Source organism: Silurus aristotelis (genome assembly GCF_946808225.1).
Source record: "Silurus aristotelis genome assembly, chromosome: 4".
In the NCBI taxonomy this organism is placed as follows: domain Eukaryota; kingdom Metazoa; phylum Chordata; class Actinopteri; order Siluriformes; family Siluridae; genus Silurus; species Silurus aristotelis.
The window spans coordinates 3,260,185-3,280,692 of NC_139577.1; the positions used below are offsets into that span (position 1 = coordinate 3,260,185).

Here is a 20,508-nt window from a genome sequence, read left to right on the forward strand (position 1 = left end):
CAGCGTCCATAGACTCCTGTTATTTCTTGAATTTCAAGACCCTCTTTAAAAAAATATCCTTTGTTAAAGCAAGCATTTGCCCTTAAACTATGATCCATGATCTAATTGGTCCTTGAGATGAGCACTTGTAGACATTGTTGATGGGTGTTCTCGCTTTGCCTCGCTCTCCAGATTGAGCCATGTGTACGCTTCAGCACCCAGTGTTAATTGTCGACACGTCGTAATGACTAATGCCTGCGGTCGACTCAATTAGTTAAGTCCTCTGCGAGTCCTCTTATCGGGCTTCCAATAAATAAGCATAACTGATGGATGCTGGAGAGCATTAGTAGTTGAAAGCAGACTATTTTGTCCTTAATCCCCCCCAAGCACACACTTACACACACACACACACACGTGTTTGAAGTTGTCTGCCGGTATAGCCAGCAGCGGCTCAAGCTGTCAGAGGGAGCTTCCCTAAGTGGAGCTGATGGCTGTCACTGACTCGGCTGTTTAATGCCAATAGCGGTGTTCATCTGACAGCCGATCTGTATTGAGTCATAGTGAAAGGTATCGACTCAGCAAAACTGCCTTCAGTCCTCCAGCATCTTCAGCAGCCCCAAACACGGTAGTGTGGGCAATTTTTTTTATTTTTTTTCGCACTGTGTTCTAACCACTGTAAGGTGTTTTATAATGAATAACATTATAGCCAGCGTAACTGTTCAATCCAAAAAGTTTGTCGGCATCTGACCATTTGTATGAGCTTTTTTAACCAATACTCTTCTGGGAAGATGTTTCACCAAATATTGGAGGGTAATTTGGAGATTTGTGCTCATTCAGCCAGTTAGTAAAGCCAGGTTCTGATGTCTATTCTAGATCTTCCAGTCCAACCCGTGTAAAGCACATCTTCATGGAGGTGGCTTTGTTCACAGGTTTGGGTCTTCTAGTTCAAGTGAGGGGGAAACTTCATGCTAACATTTTGGCGTAGAACCACATGGGGCTGGAAAAATCAGGTGTCGCAATACGTTTGTTAATTTAGTGTACATCGATGTGCTATAATACTACTAATAATTAATAATATGTAGTATTATTTAAATAATTATTATTATTTTTTTATATTAATATGTACGCTAGTGTTACATAAGCATAAAGGTGTCGGAAACAGTTGGACAGGCTCTAATTACAGAACAACAAAGACTGAGGCGGTGAATAAACAGCATACTGTATGCATATCATTGCCATTATTTTGCTCCAGGCCGCATAATCATTGTTAATTAGCATTTTCATGACAGTTTACAGACAGTGTAAGTGTGTTATTTGAACACAATTCTACTCGGTTTTATGTTTTGAACACGATGTGGTGGACATGCATCTAAGTGAGATAGGGTGTTGGTTAAAATTTATTCTGTTCTTGTTTACGGTCATTGTGTTGCTCAAGGTTGAACATCTGCATCCTCATGTGAAACATTTGACTAGTCCAACTCTCTCTCAGAGTAATTCGGAGCATTCTTTCCCCTTTGCTGTAGAAATCTCGACCAATCCCACCCCTTAACTTTTTTTTAGTGCAGGCTGATTTTCTTCCTACTTTAGCTCACCTAGCATTCAACTGCTATCGACCAGGGCTGGAAAATTTCCGGAAGCTTTCTATGGGAACTTCATCTGAGGAATTTTGGAAATGTTCCTAATATTTCAATATGTCAAGAATTTGGGAATTTATGCAAATTAATTAGATGCTCAGGGAAACTGTGTCATATCCCAACACAAATATAAAAATCGTGTTTGGTCATAAGCTGACGTGTGCAATCTAATGCTGAGTTTAAAATTTTTTTGACTTTGATTTTTGTAAATTCACAGTTTATTCTTGATAATTTCCGTTAATTCCCACATTTTCCTGTTAAATTCCTAGAATTTTCCAAAATTACTACCAGCTAGAGAGGGTAAAGGCTGGCAATTGCATATCTTTTAACTGCTCAAGCTGGTTCATATTGTGCCATTCAGAAGAAAAGGCTCACCCACCTTATGGCCCACTGGTAGCTTAGCAGTTAAGGCTGTAGGTTACTCATCAGCAGGATGGGGTTTTAGCATTACCAAACTTTCTAGCAAGCTGGAACAAGCTCTCAGAAGCCCATCATTGTCTGGTCACATTCATCGACAGGGCAGAGTATATTCCACCTCTACCATGCAGAAAGTATCATCTCTTGGACTTCTCTTTGGGGCACCCTGACCAATCCTGCCCAGTCTTGCAGACATTCTGACCACTTTCTCCTAAAGGCCTGAAGGACTTTTGACTAATCTTGCCTAAAATGTTTTACCAATTCCACCCTTTTTTGGCAGTATTTTTGTTCCTGTACATACCTCCTGCCTGAATTTGACACTTCTAGTGGCTTGAACATTTGATTAAACCCTTAAACTCGGCAACACTTGGTCCGAAAAGCAGCTTGTCGAACCCTATCGCCGTGTCCCGACTCAAATTTCATGGTCATCCAGATTCTCACAGAAATCAATCTCTTGTCTTTGTCTCGTTCTATGACTTAGTCACAGGCTAAGTTTATCTTCTGAAGTAAAACAGTCATTTGGCTCCTCACTGGTTTACTTCATGATTTATGCCAAGGCACCAAGGAGGTCAGGGAAATTGGAGACAGATAGAGGAGAGGGAGATAAAGCGAGGAATGGAAGACGGCGGAATGCTCCAGAAACCATGGTGAAAAAGCTACGACCCAGAGTGCTGTGATTCCCCCAGAGAAGCCAGGTGCAGGTGGAGCTCTTTCCTGTTGAGCATTCTGGTGGATATTGGAGTGTAGGTCATCCATAAATGTGCTATAAATAAAACATAAGATGATAAATCTTCCACCGGTTTTATTTATAGACAATTTTTAAACAGTGCATTCTTGTCTAGCTAGCATGATTTTATTTTTTTTTTTGCGTAAAGCAGCCAATCGAAATATGTTCATGTTGTTTTCATGTAGTATATGTTTGATTTTTTTATTAGGCTGTGACCTGAGATTTATGAGGGGTGGCAACACTAAAGCAAGCATCCTTGCATCATTTTTTAAAATTAAAATAGTCCATACGTGCATATGAAATTGTGTATTTTTATGACAGTAATTTAGTAGCTGGATTTGTTGATCCTCAACTTATTGAAATGTGTCGATGTCACGTGACGTCACTTGTCAAAATGGTTGAATAATCCTGAAAACGCAAACTACTGAACTACTTAACAACGACATAATTTTTTCCAAAGCATTCATTTTTACAGTCCACCTTGCGACGCGAAAACTGCGTTTTCAAATGTATCCACTTCAGACAACGTTTTCAAGAATCTACAGTACGTGTCGCCCCGCTAGATCCGCCCATGCTTGCATTCAAATATTTCATCCTTTTTTTTTGCTAGTTTTGTGAGAAATCAATGATGTCCAACGGGTTGAGAATAAAGTAAAAAGAAAATGGCGCTTTCACGCTTTTATTTCAGTTGCGCTCACTTGTTTTTATCAGATTAGAAACGGAAGTCAAAGTCGGTCTGGTGGATTTCACATTCTCTCGAGTTTTTGAGTGCACGGCATCAATTTCAGTTTATAGTCCGTCTTTCTGCTTTGTTGTCCATTTTGTTTCTCTTCTTTCACTCCTCCCTGACGTCCCTGTTTCACTCTGCTGATCTGTGACTGGACTGGCTGTGATAACCTGCAAAGTGGGAGCGTGCTGGCTGTGTTTATTTTCAGACTTAGATAGATGGCTGGATGAACACACAGACATAGAGAGAGAGAGAGAGAGAGAGAGAGAGAGAGAGAGAGAGAGAGAGAGAGAGAGAGAGAGAGAGTGTTCACTGCTGGCTGGAGTTGTAACATACTGGGAAATGGTCATTATTCATCATGCAAATGAGAGAGAAGCACCCCTAAGGACACACACACACACACACACACACACACACACACACACACACACACACACACACACACACCGTCTACAGTACATAGCTCATTCACACTCTAACCATAATAACTAAAAGAATCATTGAGCTGTGAGTCTAAAATCAGTTTTTGAAAGCTAAGGATTTTTTATTATGGTATTATTAAGGTACATATTCATTTTTATGAATAACTTTATGGAAACCACTTTGCTATCAAATATCTGTATTATGTCGGAATCTCATTAGAAATGTTTTCATACAAACTTTCCGTTCCCTTTCCGTTCTCTGCTCAGCTGTAGATATGAGATTAGGGCTATTCGAATGAATTCAAATGACGTATTATGGAAATGAAATTTTTGAAAGTTTTGAAAAGAAATGAAAAGAAATGAAAGTTTTTCGCTATAATAATAATAGTTGGTTATGTTTTTCCACTTTCAGGAAATGGAAGTTCATATTTATATTCAGTGCGAATGGGAAATGTGTGTGTGAAACAATTTGGATCTATTTGAACTTCTGATTTGCTAAAAAATACCAATGTCTACTGATTTGTGTGAGATCAAATTCCATGCCTAGCAAGTGGGTGCATTGTGGGGGATTTTATGAAGTCAAACATATTCAAATGCACTTTCAGAAAAGTGGCGTTTGTTCTCGAGAGCCGTAGCGAGATCTCCGAAAGACTCCCAAAGGAGTATGGTGACGAGTGATGAGGAAAAACAGTTCGGAAAGCATGAACGGATAAGAAAAGAACGAATGCGTGAACACGAGAGCGCGTATCGTGTTAATAAGGGCGACGGCAACGGAAACGTTTTTCACCGACGGTTTCAAAATTTTCAGGGGTTGAGCTCGTTGAAGGTCTTCCTGATTTCTTGTCGTGTTCCAGTGATGTTGTTCCGCTCTTGTTCAGCTCGATACACCTCGGAAGACTCGTTGTAGCAAAGTCGTATTGCCCAATTTCACGAAGAATTTCACGTTTGCTCTTTGTTCTAAAGTGCTGTCCACAATGAAATCCCAGACGTGGTTAGATCTTCTTGTTTCTGGCGAGAAACACGTGTGAGGAGGAGCTCGGTGACAGGATGCACACGTGGTCAGAAAAGCAGATGTGGTAACTCTCGTGGTCAGAATAGCACCAGGTGCACAGTTCCCATTGTACACAGGATGACATCTTTCAGGACACGGACTTATAAAGGTCGGTGCTTCCTGTGACTGTGCGTGCAGCCTTGTGCTGCCATCTGTTGGCATGTTACAAAACTAGACTCGAATTTTTTTTAACCACCTTGTAGGTTGTATGAATTTGTTCTTGCAACCAGGAACCAAATGACATTTTAGGTTTATAAAATCACATTCAGGCCAAATAACTTTATCTCAAATTCATTATTAGAAGCAATCGTTTGTTTCTTTTTGCACTTTTTAGGTTTGTGAACTTTTTTTTTAGGGAAGCGAGAGTTGTTCCAGACTAGCTTTAGTTTGCTAAATCCTGTGCTTGTGGTAATGGAGCGATTTGAGTGAATAGATGAGATACTCTGCGACTCCACCACACGTGATCGCTTAAGCATGACGTCTCTTTGTCTTTACGAGGAAAGTGAGGCAGAGCAAACTGTCACCTTTTTGTTTTTCCATCCATTTTCAAGCTCTCCTGGGTTTCTCGCTGTGTCCTGAAGACTGAGCTGTCTGGAAAAAAATTGGTCAGCATGCGAAATGTCTTGTTTGTTTGTTCACAAAATCCCACGCGATTCTTAGCTCGAGTTCGTCAAGCAGTTTGACGGAGGGAACTCATAACTAAAAGGACAGTAATGCGATTTTACCCCCCCCCCCTGCCCCTTTGTGTTAAAACCTAGTTTTTGTTTTTTCAAGGTGACATTTACTTTACCAGCCCAAAATTAAAAATTAATGCACTCAAATTGAGACTGCTTTTATATGTAGGCACACAAAACAAAGGTTTTCACTTTATTCTTACAATAGACAGTCATGACCTGCAGGGTTCGAGCTCATGCAACGTGTTTCTTTTCAGGTTGCTTACTTTCAACTTGGGAAGGAATCCGATTTGTTCTGAAAGACGTGGTTCGATATGTCGACGCGATAGGAACCTTGATTAGAAACTTGGCTCAGAGCAATTTGAGTGCTGTTAGGTGAATAATTACTCTCCGGTTTCATATTGGGTCTCTCCAATTAGTAATAGCCACATAGCTTCAGTTTGCATTTGCATAAACTTCATCTCATCTGTTCTTTTTTTCTTGTTGCAGTCTCAGTATCGTTTGCGTTCAATGGCCCATGCAGATGCAACCGGTAATTAAAAACACAGCGTCAGTAATTATTGTCAGTCTTGATAAATAGGCAGAACTGGTTCATCACTGTAATCTAAACCCATTTACATTTTGCATGTTGAAAAAACTTAAATGATGTGAGACCATCCTCTAATATTACATTTTTTTGCCGTATGTTGTTATTCTCCAAACTTTTACCACAAAATTGGACGCAAACTTAATCCAGGAGATCTAAACCAGTTCCAGCATGACAGTGCAGACACCTGTGCATAAAACCAGCTCTACATCTAGCTTTACATGGGTTGGAAGTGTGTGGAAGATCTCCTGCTATAGACCTCAAACCCTTTTAAACACCTCACCTACATCAGTACGTGACTTTACTAACTAGCTGAGTGATCACAAATCTCCTTAAGCACACTCCAACATCTAGTGGAACATCTTCCCTGAAGAGTGGACAGCAGACAGGGACTAATTGTGGAATGAAATGTAAAAAAAAAACCCACAGCAATATAACGGTCAGGCATCCACAAGTATATATATACAGTGGAACCTCGGAGCTCGCGAGGGTTAGGGACCAAGACCAGTTGCGAGTTCCGAATTTTCGCGACCTTTTGATACGCCCCTTCCAACCCAGTAAAAACCCAAAGAACACTATATGAAATCGATTTAAATGAGTAAATAACACAATTTCACTCCATAACACTTAATTATTAGACAATTTTAATGAGTTAAACCTTGATAAGAAATGTTAAAACTAGCGTTTTGAGCAGCTCGCAGTTGCTCACGAGCCGATCTGAATGAGAGTCGCGAGCATGCGAGGTCGCGAGCGCTGAGGCCGCGAGCTCCGAGGTTCCACTGTATATATAGATAGAGAGAGAGAGAAAAAGAGAGAGAGAGAGAGAGAGAGAGAGAGAGTTTTAACTCCTATCATGCAGTGGATTCACACCTCAAACACACTTGAAGTGTCTGACCTATAACAGTGCATACTGCTACTGCCAGGCTATAATAGGCTTCGCCCTTGAGACACACACACACACACACACACACACACACCCACACACACACACACTCTCACACACATAAAGCCAAGAATTCTCATCACTTCTGCACACTGTATTCACAGAGAAAATCTTATTTGACCACCGAGAGCTTGCAAATCTGTTGGTAAAGTTTCGAAATATTCACTTTTTAACCACTATGAGGAATGAGGGAAAAAAAAAAGAAAAAAAAGCACGCATACCGAAATACAGCATCGTTTCTAGGCAAACTTTGCAGACGCCTAGGGGGCACCAGCGAGCATTCCCCATTTTTCTGCTGAAGTTTAATGTACAGTATATGTTTATGTACTTGAATGCAGGCAGTGATTAGTAAATGGCTTTAACCTTTTTATAGACGGTTGCGAATGCGTTTTATAGTGTGGGGGTGGATCACTGTGGTGGGAGGGCGGAGCCATTTGGGGTGGGGTGGGTAGGTGGGGTTTTAAAATACTCCTCTGCAAAGAAATATAATGACCCAATATATTTCTTGAGTTTGTAACATGAGGTCGTAGTAGTAAAATATCGAGGTGAAATTGTGGTGTAATTAAAACATTATACAGAAGCATAATTTCCATATTCGAGCAAAACCCGCAGGTCGAAAAAAGCTGATGAAATTCCCTTAAAACTGCTGACGTGAGGATTTTTGACTAAGTGAGAAAAATCCATTGTTCTCTGCCAGTCATCAATAAAGCGTTCGAGGTAACGCAGGCCTCATTTTGCTCGTAATAGTGGTAATTAATTTGTGCCACGTAATTGGCCCACCCTCTGATTTACTGTCGAGAATTAAAAGAAAAATAACACGGGCTTTTGGAGATTTGAAGTTGAATTACTGTAGGTCTCCATTTAAATATTAGACTTCCTGTCCGCTCTGTGTTCAGGGTTTCTGTGGGGTCTTAAAAAGTCTCAAATTGAAAGAAATTTGGAGAAAAATTGACACTTAATTGTAGCGCATATAGTCATTAGAAACTAATGGTCCCCTGGTGGTCTAGTGGTTAAGATGCAGCGCTCTCACCGCTGCGACCCGGGTTTGATCCCCGGTCAGGGAACCATCCCCAGCCACTCTCAGTGCCGGTCCCAAGCCCGGATAAATTGGGGAGGGTTGCGTTAGGAAGGGCATCCAGCGTAAAACATGTGCCAAATCAAACGTGCGGAGGATCCGCTGTGGCGACCCCTAACGGGAGAAGCCGAAAGAAAGAAAAAGAAAAATAGTCATTAGAAACTAATGATTAAGGTTACAATTCTAAAGATCAAACTTATACATTCTTTATTACCGCTTTATCTGTGTTCTCCAAATAAAAAGGAATTGAATTCAAATTGAATAACCGTGTGTCATTTTCCAAATATAGTAATTATGAGTCCTTAAAATGTATAAAACAACCAGTTATCTGTGCTTGTGAAAAGCGGGAACCATAGACATAAATCTTCGCATTGGATGGTGTTATCAGTATTTGCTTTACCTCTGGTAACAGTTTTAACAGACCACTTTGAACCACTTGTAGTTTAAGCTGGTGTGGTTTTGTGCTAAAAGTCTCTCTAATCTTGCGATCTCTGTCTTTTTCAGCTCCTGCGAACGCCCAGATTGTTCACTCTGGCCAGGCGTGTGTGGTGAAGGAGGATAACATCAGCGAGAGGATCTACACCATTCGCGAAGGTGACACCCTCGTGCTCCAGTGCCTGGTTAAGGGACATCCGCGGCCGCAGGTACACTGATGCGTGTATTGTAGGGATATCCAACATAAGGGAGGTGGGGGGCTTAGTGGTTAAGGCATTGGACTTTGGAATCGAAGCCACACCTAGCTGCCACATGTGGGCCCCTGAGCAAGGCCCCTAACCCCATAGCTGCACCGTTGTGTGATTGAGATGAATGAGGGTGTTTGCTAGATGCAATCAATGTAAATGGGATATCCCATACAAATCTCTTCATCAAGTTACAAAAACCTCATTGACAGCATTTTTCAAAGTATCATTGCACATCTGCTCAAGACGTAGGAAAGCAATGGGCTTGAGCTAAGACAGGATGACTGTAGAGCAGGGGCAAAGGTCCTGCCACCATGGTTACAAGCTCCTACAAAGCTGTGAAGAACTTGCATTGAACTGCTTGCCAAGGGTTACCCAGTTGTAAGTCAGCTACTCGCTCAACAAACCCTGTGCAACCTAGTCTCGAAATGACTATTGACAGAGAAACAGTCTTTTTTTTACTTAGGACTCTATATTTATGTTCCAGTGCCTCGAATCTAGTGTTTATAGATGCGCATCTCCATAACTGAGGCTTATGCGATTCGCATCTCGATGCATAGCCGATGATAGGATACATATGATATGACGTAGCTACAGATGCGATACGCTTCACCCCTTGTTTTTTATGTGTTTCGGAATAACTTTCGCATAAAAAAACGACATCTTGGTGGTAAAAAAAAAGAATATGGCTGGTAGAATATAGGAATATCAGGCTTGAGTCTCCACTCTATAGGCAGGTGTCGTGACGTTCTGCTCTGCATCACCTATCAAACCATTTCAAACCTTTTATTTCCAGCCAGTAGCATTATGGAAACAAAATGATTGATGGAAAATGTAGCCAATGAGTGCAGGATTCTAACGATATATGGGAGGATTGTAGTCCCCATGTGGGTGAGTTTAGTTTTATCACCTAGTGGTCAAAGAGTGCAGCACATGCATAGTGACGCACCAGGAAGTGGATGCAGCGCTCGGTTCTGCACAAACAGCTGTTTTCAACTTGTGCTAACTGGAATGTGTTTAAAAAACATAAAATAAAGAAAACAAAAAAAGATTAACAGTCAAATAAGTTGTTTAATGGGCGATTTGAACAAAGCAGCAATGGGTTTTTTGGGTTCGGAGTAACAACAACAACTAGGAGACCTATTTTACATCTGTAAGTTACAATATATCTCCCTTTACAGTTTTATACGGTGTTATGTGTTTTATTGCCCATTTGTTTTTATAAGAGAAATTCTTGAAAAGTAAGTGTGTGTGTGTGTGTGTGTGTGTGTGTGTGTGTGTGTGTGTGTGTTGTTAAGATTGGAATGGCTGGACATCAATATGAATGGCTATGACTGTAAAGCAATAGCTTGTCTGGCTACCTGGCCATTAATATGAATGCCAAATCAATACCAATAACCAAACATGTATAACAGAAGCCTTTAATGGTCAGCCATTATTTCTATGCAGACTGTATGAATAGAGTATGAAGGACCACCTGAGTTTAGCAGGTGGCTCTTAAACAGGGGGAGGAAGAAAAGGACCAGACATAGTCTTAGATAAATGTTTGTAGGAATCTCATTTGTTATGAAAATCTTCATAAAATGTACAATTTCAACTCATGAGACATGTGGCTTTCAACCCAGTACTTTTCTGGATTGTTTCAGGACTGATTTCATGTATTTATATATGAAGAAAAAACATTTAATTCAGGAAATTTATATTCACGGTACTTCATCATCTACAACTTTCTATAACTTATTATCTTTTTGAGCAATATCAGCTTTGGACAGTAGAATGGACAGTAAAGCTGCAAGTTTCTTCTTTTTAAAGCTATTTACATTTTTGTGTATGTAGCCCACTTTTATCAGGAACTGTTAACAACTTAATTTAGGTAGGGCATTTTCAGCTGTGAGTCCCAAAAGTTGTGGCGAAGGCTAGCGGGTTAAGTTTTATGCCGATGCACCGATGCGAATCGGCGAATCTTACCATTCTTACTAGTCCAGATGAAGGACTGTATATGCTTTTATTGTATAGTCCCTTGAGTTACGTATGTACTTCCTATGCTAATTTCAGTATGGAGGCTGCTGTGGAACAGTTGAAAGCGAGAGCACCTGACTCCCCTCCACTAGGGGGAAAACTATTATCCAGTTTGCAGTCCCAACGATCCTACATGTGCCACATTTAAGTCCTCTAAAGGTTCATCTGTGACATGCCAGGGGAGTAAAAGGGTGCAGGAGAATGAGTAATAAAACTGTTAAAGGTTTTGCTCAGATGATGAAGCGAGTGCGGCCCACTGGCATGCTGGATCCTGCTTCCTGATTTCATTCCAAAGTAGCAGAGCCACAGGCTGCAATGGCACCTTCTCCGCTGGCCAGGGACATTGAAATGGGGATGGCAGGGCTTATGTTCCCTGGGCCATGTTAGTTTGCTTGTTTTCTGAGCAGCACCTATGTGTTGCCAACTTTTTTTGGCAGCACTTGCAAAACTCACGACCGAACTAGAGATGCATACTAAACTGCAATTCTTTCTTACTGTGTTTGTAATGTGGATTATATTTGGCCACGGGTTCGCACTTAAAAAGCACATTCTTTCTTAAAATGCGTGTGAAGTCATTCACAAGTCATACTGTAAATGTACGACTCAAATGTACAGGTATTTCCACAACTGCGGCTATTACAAAAAACGTGTGTGATATTTATATTGTTGTGCGTTTACTACAGGAAGATTTCGAGCAGAAATGATCTGAGGCAGACTCAGGGAAACTGTTGTTCTCTTGCTGTCCTGAATAGAGAGAAAATGTCGAAAGAATAAATAGAGAACCCTCGAGTAACTTCATCCCGGCTAGAAAGAGTGATTTAAATTGTCAGACCCTGTGCGCTCGCAGCTTTCTTCCACATTTTTTAGCATCATAACACACAAACAGCAAGGAAAAATGCCTGTACCTCTAGCATGTTGACTGGATGCTCATAGGTTTCTAGAAAAAAATACAAATAAAAAGATCGAAGAGAATGTGCAATAGACTTTCGACATGTGAGAGCCAAAGAATTGCGAGAGAAGAACCACAGAAAGGTTTTTTTTTTTTTTACCACAAGAGCATGGCATACATTTTTCTATTGTATTTATGTGATTTTTTAATACATGCTGTTTATACATCTGAAGGCTACACTACAGATAGTGTTGCTGCCTTACATCTCCAGGAGCCCTGGTTGAGCCCTAAGCTTAGAGCTCATGAATGTATGAATTTCCTAAAAACATTGCAGTAGGTCAATTTGCTCTGCTCGATTGCTCTTAGTTGTGGATGAATGTGTGACGAACTGGTGTCTCATCCAAGGTTTATTCCTAACTTGCATCAGGTGTTCCTGGGATCCACCTTGACTTTAACAAGTACTCAGTAGTGGACGGTAACAATGTAAATGTAATTCATTACTGTACTTAAGTAACTCAGTAGAACTTTACTCAAGTATTTCTGTTGGGGGAGACTTTTACTTCCCTATATTTCAGGATCAAATATCTTACTTTTGACTCGGCTGCAATTTGCGATATCAGTCATTCGTTTTTATTTATTAGGATAAAATGTAACTGGTCAAACACGCAGCAATCCAACGATCAGTGCAAGTACATTGCACACAAGTACAATCTACTTAATGTATAGCCTGATAGTCTAGTTTTATTTTGTCTGTAGCAGGGCTTAAGAACCTCCTGGGGGCTATGTACTGGCATCGCAGGGGGCTTATAAGACAATAGATCACTTTGTTTGCTTGGTTTAGAATTTTGCCCAGTTATCGAGGACAGTCTCAGTTGATTAAACAGCACATTTAGCCTCTGCCTCTCAACTGATTCAGCATTACCAATAGATACCATAATAAAGTCCTACATATAGGATTTTTCTCAATTTAAAGTTTCTACATTTCTCTACAAACGTTGCCCCACAAACCAAATTGGATTGTTGAGACAAATAAAGTTTGGCAGGGCTAACATAAACTGCAAGTCAAGCAATTTTTAAGCAGTGGTTTAAGGAATTGCTGGGAACAAATTTATGGTCCAAATGGCTTTTTTTTTTGTCATCCTATGAGACAACAGGATGAGACCAGTAAGTTTTTGGGCCTCTTAATTGCAGCTTGCAGCTCTGTTATAATAATAAAAATAACAGAACAAAATCGTAAGCATAGTAATAAATGGAAATACGGAAGGATGAAAAGGTTCAGCAGAAACACTGGAACCCAGTGTTGTTTGGCGAAAGGAGCACGAAAAACCAGGATTTTCTTTTATTTACATTCGTTTTAGTGCACCTACTTCCCAAGCTTGTGGTTAGAGCCCGTCTGACGGTTTAAAACGAACCAACTAGTATTGACAAGCTGCCGTCATTAATTTGTATACTTTCACATTCGCTTTAGTCATTTTTCTCTTTTTTTTCTATCTCCTTCTCCGTCTGCCTCAGTTACACACACCCACGCATGCAAATCCATTCACTTATTACATTTCTTTCTTTCTTTTTAATGCAGGACCCATCCATATGGCACAAATCCAGATTGCCAGATAAAATCTTCTCCGCTTTCTATCAGACATCCTTTTGTCCCGAGCACTCGCAGGTAAATTAAGAACGTTTCTGGGCTTCGTTTAGGACCTAGGGAAATATTCCTTGTAGAAGAAAAAAAACAAAACAACGGAAAGTGAGGAAATTACAGCACCGATTTTTCTGTTGCCTCTGGGGACCGGTTTACTTGCTACGTACAATAATAATAATTACTCTCCGCATGTAAAACTGTAATAACAACATTACATGCGCTATCGGAGCAGCCATGGCCTGGAGCGCACCTCGTTCACGGTTCAGTAGTTAGTTATCAGTGTTTATACTTTTAAGATGGAGTGCGTGATAAATGAATGTGCAATTAGATATTTTCGTCGTGAAAACTCTCGAAAAATAAATAGATCCAAAATCAGTCCTAACCGCGTTGATAGCCGTGTAGAGAGGTGAGGTGTCTCTTAAAAAAGGCTCCTCTTTCATACATTCTTTCAAAATGCAGATTTCAGGTGACATTAATCTAAAGCTCCCACATGCCTGTTATTCATTATTTTTTATAGACTTTCCCCCGCAGTAGTAGAGTGGCCAGACTATTTCCATCACTTAACTGTAACTGGTTCATTATAACAAGCTTCTGTCTTTATTGTAACAGTAATTAACAGAGTAATGCGATCAGTCCTACAGCTACAGTATATTATAGGAATTATGCAAATGAATTTCCCTCTGATTTATAATATGATTGATCTATATTACAGTCGATTTAGACAGAAATAGAACATCTGCAAATACAGGAATCTCAGCTTTCAATGAGAGACGAGCGAACAGACCCAAAGAGCTGAGCGTATACTTCTCAAAGTCTCCACAGATACAGGTGTTTTCAATCAGTTGTCCGGGGAATGAAAGTTAGGGATGTCGAAATGAAGTCAGGGCCATCTTTGAAAGCCAAGAACTGCGAGTCGAGAGAATGCGACCTGAATGTTTTGCTCGAAATGAAGTTTATGCTGTAAATTGATCACCATATACTTTTTTAGTTGTTGCAGTACATATTTATTTGCATAAACGCAACGTTTCGTGCTTTCCAAACCGCCTTTCAGCTCAGCACGGTTGCAAAGAGCGGTTAGATTTTTTTAGGTTTTCATAAAATGGAAAGTCGATCGTCCTCGTTCGTAGCGGTGGACGTTAATGAAGTAATTGCCATTGGTTACTGTACTTAAGTAGCTTTTTCATGTGTCTGTACTTTACTAAAGTATCCATTTGGGAAGACTCGGATAAGTCGGATATCTTGTGATACGTCTGATATGCAAAAGTTCCTTTTTACTTGCATGATTTCTTTTAAAGTTTTAGGTTTATGATCATTGTTATGGATATTAATCAGTGTTCGACTTTATCATTTTATTAATAAATTGGTGTGCTAAGAGCAACATTCGTCTTTTCAATCAATAAATTGAGTTGATTGTGTGACTCTTGTGACAAAAATGATAATAGGAACTTGATAGCTGTAATAAATCATAGTACTTAAGTACATTTGAAAGCAAATATTATTGTACTTTTACTGAAGTGAAGTTTTAAAAGGAGAATTTTCACTACAGTATTATTTTACAGATATTTTACAGAGCGTATATCTATTTTACTTCAACTGCAGGTTTGCGTACTTCATCCACCACTGTTGGTTCTTCAGTTTTTTGAATTATGTAACAGAAATCTTTGTTTGTTTGAGACAGATTGTCACTAGTAGTAAATGCTGCCCTGATGCGATGTCTGTAGCGCTTTTAAATTTTACACTTTAACCCACTGTTTAATTGGATTTTTGAGTTGTTTCATTTCATTATTTAAACGCACACGCATTATAGTCTAATAAGCATAATCTCGATTCCCATGCATTTGGAGGCGGGAAGAAAAGCAGAGGGAAAAATGTGAACTGCATTTGGAGCCGGGCCACACTAAACCCTCTTTGAGGATTTGGCACAGATCCCAAATGTGTCGCCAAGGAGATCTAGCTCCAGTGTCTACGCGATTACACAAGGGCATGCACTAAATACACTATTATGCGCACACGTGACGTGTTGATTGTGGCGAAGAATGAGGTGACCCACTTTTATATGGTTTAATAAGGAAATGTAGAAAGGAGATTCAGATCCAGGAGAAAGAGTGCATGTTGAGCCATTTCTTCAGCTGTTCAGTCCTACGATATCCAAAGCAGTGTTTAGGCTCTTGCATGGTTGGTATTTTACTTACAGGCTCTTTCGGGGCATAATTTCCTTTTTTTTTGATGTATCAGATGTAAATAATTCTTTTCAGTCTCGTCGATTGCTTTGAAAAACTCAATCGTTCGCTATAGAAACGTGTAGGATCGAATGGCGGTCGAATGATCGACGCGTGGGCTCGGACCAATAAAAGCACCCCCCAAAGCGGCAAGGTTTTAAAAAGTCCCGCGGGAACTGTTTAGGAAGGCAATTTTCTCTCCTGTTCTTTCTGCGCTCCTTTCTTGCTCTCGCCTTCTCTAACTGATTTGACAACCCAATTCGGGATTCAAGCCTTTCGTAATGAAGGGCCGCTTCGCAGTGAAAGAGTTTGATTGAGGATTTATTTAATCCTTGATCAAGACTGATTGTTTGGCGTCGCTCCTGAAAATTGGATTGAAAGCGTTCGTAGTCCATACAGAGCGAGAGAGACGATTTCTGTACTCCCTGCAATGAATAAATAGATGTGCAGCTTTTTTTTATGATTTTAAACAATACATTTTTAGTCGATAATTAAAGCTACGTCAGACAATTAAAATATATATCGAGCTGGAGCATTTGCAGACATTAAGGATACGTAAACATGCTCCTGAGGTACCAGCGACCAGCGTTCCTGTCCTTTTACTGTTCTCGGATCTCCCCGGTTCTTCCCGGCGCCCTGATTCTGGATGGGGTTCTTTTCGATTGCAGGCCACTCTGTGCACTTGGGGATGATTTCGCATTAGCGGCCTGGGGAGCCATCAAACTACAGAGCAACACAAGATCTCGGTTTTTCTATTTGAACTTAACAGTTTATTACAATGGCTCATTGTGGAATTTAATCATCTATTGATCTATTGATACTGCACACCTCAACAACGATGAACTGTAATGAATGGACATTCTGTGTTGAGGGTGTGGATGGGTTCTCTTTCGAGTCTGGTTCCTCTCAAGGTTTCTCCCTCTTGCCATCTCAGGGAGATTGGCACAAACTTACAATTTCGCCACAAACTTATACATTCTTTTATTTTTGTTAAGCTACTTTATGACAGTTAGGTGATAATGGATTGCTAGAAAAAGCACATTGACATGTTTCCGACAAAAAAGAGCATCCCATTGGGGACGTACTGGGGATCTTCTTAGCCGGAACATTCCAGACACTGTGACAGGCTGTTCTGGTTGCGATTCTCTGGTAGTTTTTTACCAAAGTCAAAGTCTCGCACCTTATCCTCTCCTCCATATGCCTTGGCGTTCGCTTTACTGTACCCGTACCCGGCTGTCCCAAGTTGCCCCAACAGCTAATTTGCACGTTGGCCTTAAACGGCCCTATATCTCACTTCATGTGCAGTTGGCGCGAAACTGTCTGAGACCTCGTGGGATTTTTTATTTTTTTTATATCACTGGAAAAGAGCAGAACGATTTAGAAACGTGAAGAAAATCCAAAAACAGAGACTACACACTTCACTTCAAAAGTGTGAGATTCTGACCTTTTTTTTGAAAACGTCTGTTCTTTTGAATCTGATCATGAATCATCAAATCCAGAATCTTGATCTGTGCTTTAAGTATCTGAAGGAGGCAGGTGACTTTTTTTGGCTTTAGCCATCTCAGGACTTTTTACTTGGAGTGGTGAGCAAAGAACACAATCCATGTGCTTGTATGTAAAAGTAGAAATTCACTCGGGAAAAATGATTCCAGTAGTAAAAGGTATTTGCCTTCAAATGTACTTAAATATCCAAAATACTATAATTAATTATGGCTGTAATGTTCCTATTATCTTTGTTTAATCAGCTCAGTTTATGTGAAAGATACTCTTAGCATCATTAATCTATTAATAGAATGATATTTATGAGTCAATCACTAATTGAAATCTATTACAATTATTAATTTAGAGTTTTTCCTCCAACATTAATTCCTCTCCAAACGTTTGCTTTCGAACTGATGCTGAACTGTATGTTGGTGATAAGTAGATACCACCAAGCAGTACACATGCTCGACTCTGATTGGTCGCTTGCTGAGTGATTGACCAGTTTTTATTCACTCAAAAGCAAAAAACGGACGACTGATTTGGCAAAATGAAGTTTTGACGAGATTTGACTTTAAAATGTAGTAAATTCTCCCCAAATGGAAATGCTTCTGTAAATTACACATAAAAAAGCTACTTAAGTACATTTAACGAATTGAATTGATTTTTTTTCTACCCTGTTGTTCCTTGACCTCCACCACTGGCTGCTTGTGTTCAGTAAAAGTCATGGACAGCTGCTCTTGCATCACTGTTGCATCCATTGCACTTATTAAGACTTGTGTGTTTGGAAAATCCTTCAGAAGCACTGTGTGGTTTTTTTATGTTTTTTTTCTTCCAATCGACTCGCACCCCAAGAGATGTTGCACTGCACATGTACCGGCGGACATCAGATGAAGAGCTGGGCCTCTTTGGAGAAGGTGTAGTTTTATCTCTGAGGAGTGCCCGCAGCTCTGTATAAATTTTGGGCAAAGGGAGTCTAGCGATTGCTTATTCTGGATTGGGATGCATTAAGCCCGGGGATGATTTGACATCAAAAAGAGTATCCTACTTAGTAGTGATCAATCAGCGGGTTTCTTTTGTAACTTATGCTGCCCTGTGCTTTGAATCATCATACTGTTCTAAAAAAAACAAAAAAACAACAATCATGGTACCTCGCGTCCATTTGAATGACCACGCTCGGGTCTGAAGATACTGTTTAAACACCTTCATCCGGTTTAATCCGGTCGCCTGGACGAAGATACTGTTGTAGCTCATTGTGAGTTTTTTTTTTTTTACAGACCAAAGTTTGCAGTCTGCGTTGAGTTCTCTGGTGTTAACCTTGATAAATGTTAGAAGTTCTGAAATTTTGTGTGGGAAAGGCGGTAGCTCAGTGTTTAAAGCATTGGATGCTGAATTGAAAGACCTCAGTTTCAAGGCCCTCAACCCTCAACTGCTTAGTTGTATGAATGAGATAATTGTAAGTCGCTCTGGATAAGGGCGTCTGCCAAATGCCATAAATGTAAATGTTGTGTACGAGTAAAGGAGGATGGAGGCAGTAAAATTTCTTGTAATAATACAAAGACTTACCTGCAACCACAAGACTAATTTCTGGTGTAGATGCAGCTCTAAATATGATAGTGTATGAACATACTAATGTGCATAGATCTTCTACTAATATACTTTGTTGCTAGGCAGTGACTATGAATCATAAATCTTTTTTAAGGCAATTGCAGTGACCAGGCAACTGTGGTTGGAAATCAGAACGAATTATTATTATTTTTAATTAGAAGATATAATTTGGACTTTTGATCAGAAGGTTTGTGAGTTCAAATCCCAACACCACTTATTTGCCACTGCTGGACCCTTAAGGAAAAAGCCTTTAACCCTTAAAAGCTCTGTTGTATAAATGGGATCTACCGTCTGGATAAGAGCGTCTGCCAAATGCTGTGTAACAGATGTGTTCCTCAAACAGGGGGAGGGAGAAAAGCACTAAACAAAATGTTTGCAGGAATCCAATTTTTTCAGGATATCTTCATTCTATTTAAAATATAAACTTATGAGGCATGTGGCTTTCAATCCATCACCGATTTCATGCGTTTATATATGCAATAAAAAAAAATGTAATTTAAAAGAAATTCAAAGCAATTCAGCATTTATAACTTAGAAATGATATTTTTGTGTATTATCCACTCAATGTTAGATTGTGAAGATCAAAGTGTCTTCTTTCCAAAAACACCTAAATTGTGTCAGGAACTTTTGCCAGGAACTGTTACCATTCAAATTTATGTTGGTATTATGTTGGTAACGTTACGAAAATCCACAAAGTGGCAACCTAACATGTACACAGTACAGTATACAGAATACCTGTATATCTTAAAGCTTTATAAACCTTACCTTTGTTCGTTCTATGTTCTTAACCCTACGTCATTTTACCATAAAAAAATTCTATTTGGGTTCTTACCAGTGAAGATATGACTTGAATGATGAAGATGATGATGAATTAAGTGTGCAGTACTAATCATGATGAAGGCAATGATGATGAAATGAATGTACTGCTACCAAGCTTAGTTTTTTAGGCTTTAACTCTTAACAATACAACCTATATACTGCAAAAATCCTGCGATACAGTAAAATATTCCGTGAAACTAAATTAGATATGTTCCATGTGAGACCGCGATGTGGCGAAGGAATTCCTGTATATATAAAATAAATTTAAAATGTGCTTTTCCAAGTTCTTCATTCACAATTCAACAACTGCATATAGTTCTGGGTTGTTCCATAGACAATGCATGGACAAAAATAGTGGAACACCTGACTTCTCCAGACACATGTGGATCTTCCCCGAATCGTTACCACGAAGTTGGAGGCGCACGTTGTATAGTATGTTTTTGGATGCGATTAGATGATTCCCTTCATTTGAACTGTGAGACCCAAACCTATTCCAGAAAGACAAAGCCAAACATATGGTTGGATTGGAGGATCTTGAATGGTCTGCTATGGAGATCTGACCTCATCCCCATTAAACGCCTTTGGAATGGATTAGAACGTTGTACCCCAAGCCTCCTAATCTTACCTACATCACTACTTGAGATAACTGGCTAAATAAGCAAAATCTCCAAATGCACACTCAAAAGCAAAATCTAGTGAAACATCTTCCCATTAGAGTGGAGCTTATTATACCAGCAAATGTGGACTTTATTTTTTTATTTATTTTTTTGCAAGCTCATAGATTTGATCCTCTCTAAGAGGAACGTTGCTGTGGAGAGCTAAAATGCTTTGTAGGCGAGTAAAATAATCCGAGTGTTTTGTAAAAGAGAGACATGTAAGGTCATTTGGAGGACTCTGGCTACATTGCGCATGTATAGCTCC

The 20,508-nt window shown here is 39.8% G+C and overlaps 1 protein-coding gene across 3 annotated transcripts in view; it reads left to right on the plus strand.

The window, feature by feature from the left end:
* The window catches only part of mdga1 (MAM domain containing glycosylphosphatidylinositol anchor 1), a 181,232-nt gene that overhangs the window by 36,915 nt on the left and 123,809 nt on the right, over positions 1-20,508 (plus strand). For all 3 annotated transcript variants that reach the window (XM_083540401.1, XM_083540402.1, XM_083540403.1), the window contains one exon: positions 8,740-8,879. In XM_083540401.1, the coding sequence (XP_083396527.1) occupies positions 8,740-8,879 (140 nt within the window). The remainder of the gene's footprint in view (positions 1-8,739; positions 8,880-20,508) is intronic.